General features: G+C 55.5%; 1 protein-coding gene across 1 annotated transcript in view; it reads left to right on the top strand.

The window, feature by feature from the left end:
• Positions 1–146, top strand: part of LOC106632046 (inhibin beta C chain-like) — a 7,725-nt gene extending 7,579 nt beyond the window's left edge. The window contains 1 exon segment of the mRNA XM_014310897.2: positions 1–146. This exon segment is cut by the window's left edge and continues 23 nt beyond it. Coding sequence (XP_014166372.1) covers positions 1–87 — 87 coding nt within the window. The 3' untranslated portion in view covers positions 88–146.
• Positions 147–1,164: the final 1,018 nt, after the last annotated feature.

Raw genomic sequence — 1,164 nt, 5'->3', positions numbered from 1 at the left:
CTCTCGGTGCTCTACTTTGATCGCAACAGCAACATTGTCAAGACTGACATCCCCGACATGATTGTGGATGCTTGTGGCTGTAGTTAGGGCTGGGGGAGATGTGGTGGGACCCCCCTTTCTCCAGGATTGTGCTGCTGGTGGAGGGGAGGGAGCTGGAGAGTTCCGTGAGCCCTTTGGAGAGGTTGGGAGGGTGAGGGTCTCGTCAGGGGGAGCAGGGGGCTTTGGGGACAGATGGGACAGAGCCAAGGCCACATCAGACTGCCCAAAGCTGGGCTGTGGGTGTTGATGACTCTGGAGATCCCTCCTGCACTGTTCCTGAGCTGATCCCACATTCCTGGTGCTCACATTCCCCACTTGGTTCACGTTCAGTGTCCCACGAGGGGTTGGGACATGGCTGCCTTGGGGGCAGAATTCAGATGGAGAAATGGAGCTGTTTCCTCTAGGAGCTGCTTCCTCCACGTGGGAATCTCCAGGACAAGGCAGTCCTGCTCGTTTCCCTCCTGGAACAAACCTTCCTGCACCCACTTCAGGCCTGGTTTTGGGAACACACAGAATGGGCCACAAACAACAGGCTTGGGAGAGGAGGATGAAGGGTGTGACTTCATCAAGAACCCCAAACCAGCAGTGACAGGACAAAGTTCCGTGATCCCTGAAGGGCACAGAGCAGTGAGGACCAAGCTTCCAGGCCCTGGGTGCTTCCCCTTTCCCTGGGTTTGTGCTTTCCTTCCCTGCTCCCTCCTCCATTCTGGTGCCTCCACAAGGGGAAGTCTGGCCCAAACTTGACCTTCAAGACCACACTCAAGGTACAGATTTGGTTTGTGCCACTGGTTTGGCAGCTATTCCTGCAGCTGTTGGGATTCCCTGGTGCTCCATCCTCTCTGCTAAAGATCCCACTCTGCTTTCCCCTTCCTCACTTGGCCTCTGTTTTAATTTATTACACGACATTTTGGTGTAGCTTCCAAAATAAACGGGTGGAAATGCAAGATCCAGGCTCTGGCTGCTTTTTCCTGGCACCCCCTGCAAGGATGGGGTGAGGGACAGGCCAGAAGGGCCCAGATCCCTAAGGCACTGGGGTTGGGAAGACACAGAAGGTGCATGGCACTGACGGGTGGGGCTTGAGAGGATCCTGGTATGCTCACAAGGTCCTGCAAATGGGCAGGAATG

The sequence above is a fragment of the Geospiza fortis genome, unplaced genomic scaffold (genome assembly GCF_000277835.1).
Source record: "Geospiza fortis unplaced genomic scaffold, GeoFor_1.0 scaffold599, whole genome shotgun sequence".
NCBI classification, from domain to species: Eukaryota; Metazoa; Chordata; class Aves; order Passeriformes; family Thraupidae; genus Geospiza; species Geospiza fortis.
Note: the sequence above shows the minus strand (reverse complement) of the source record. Positions and strands in the feature narration are given on the sequence as shown.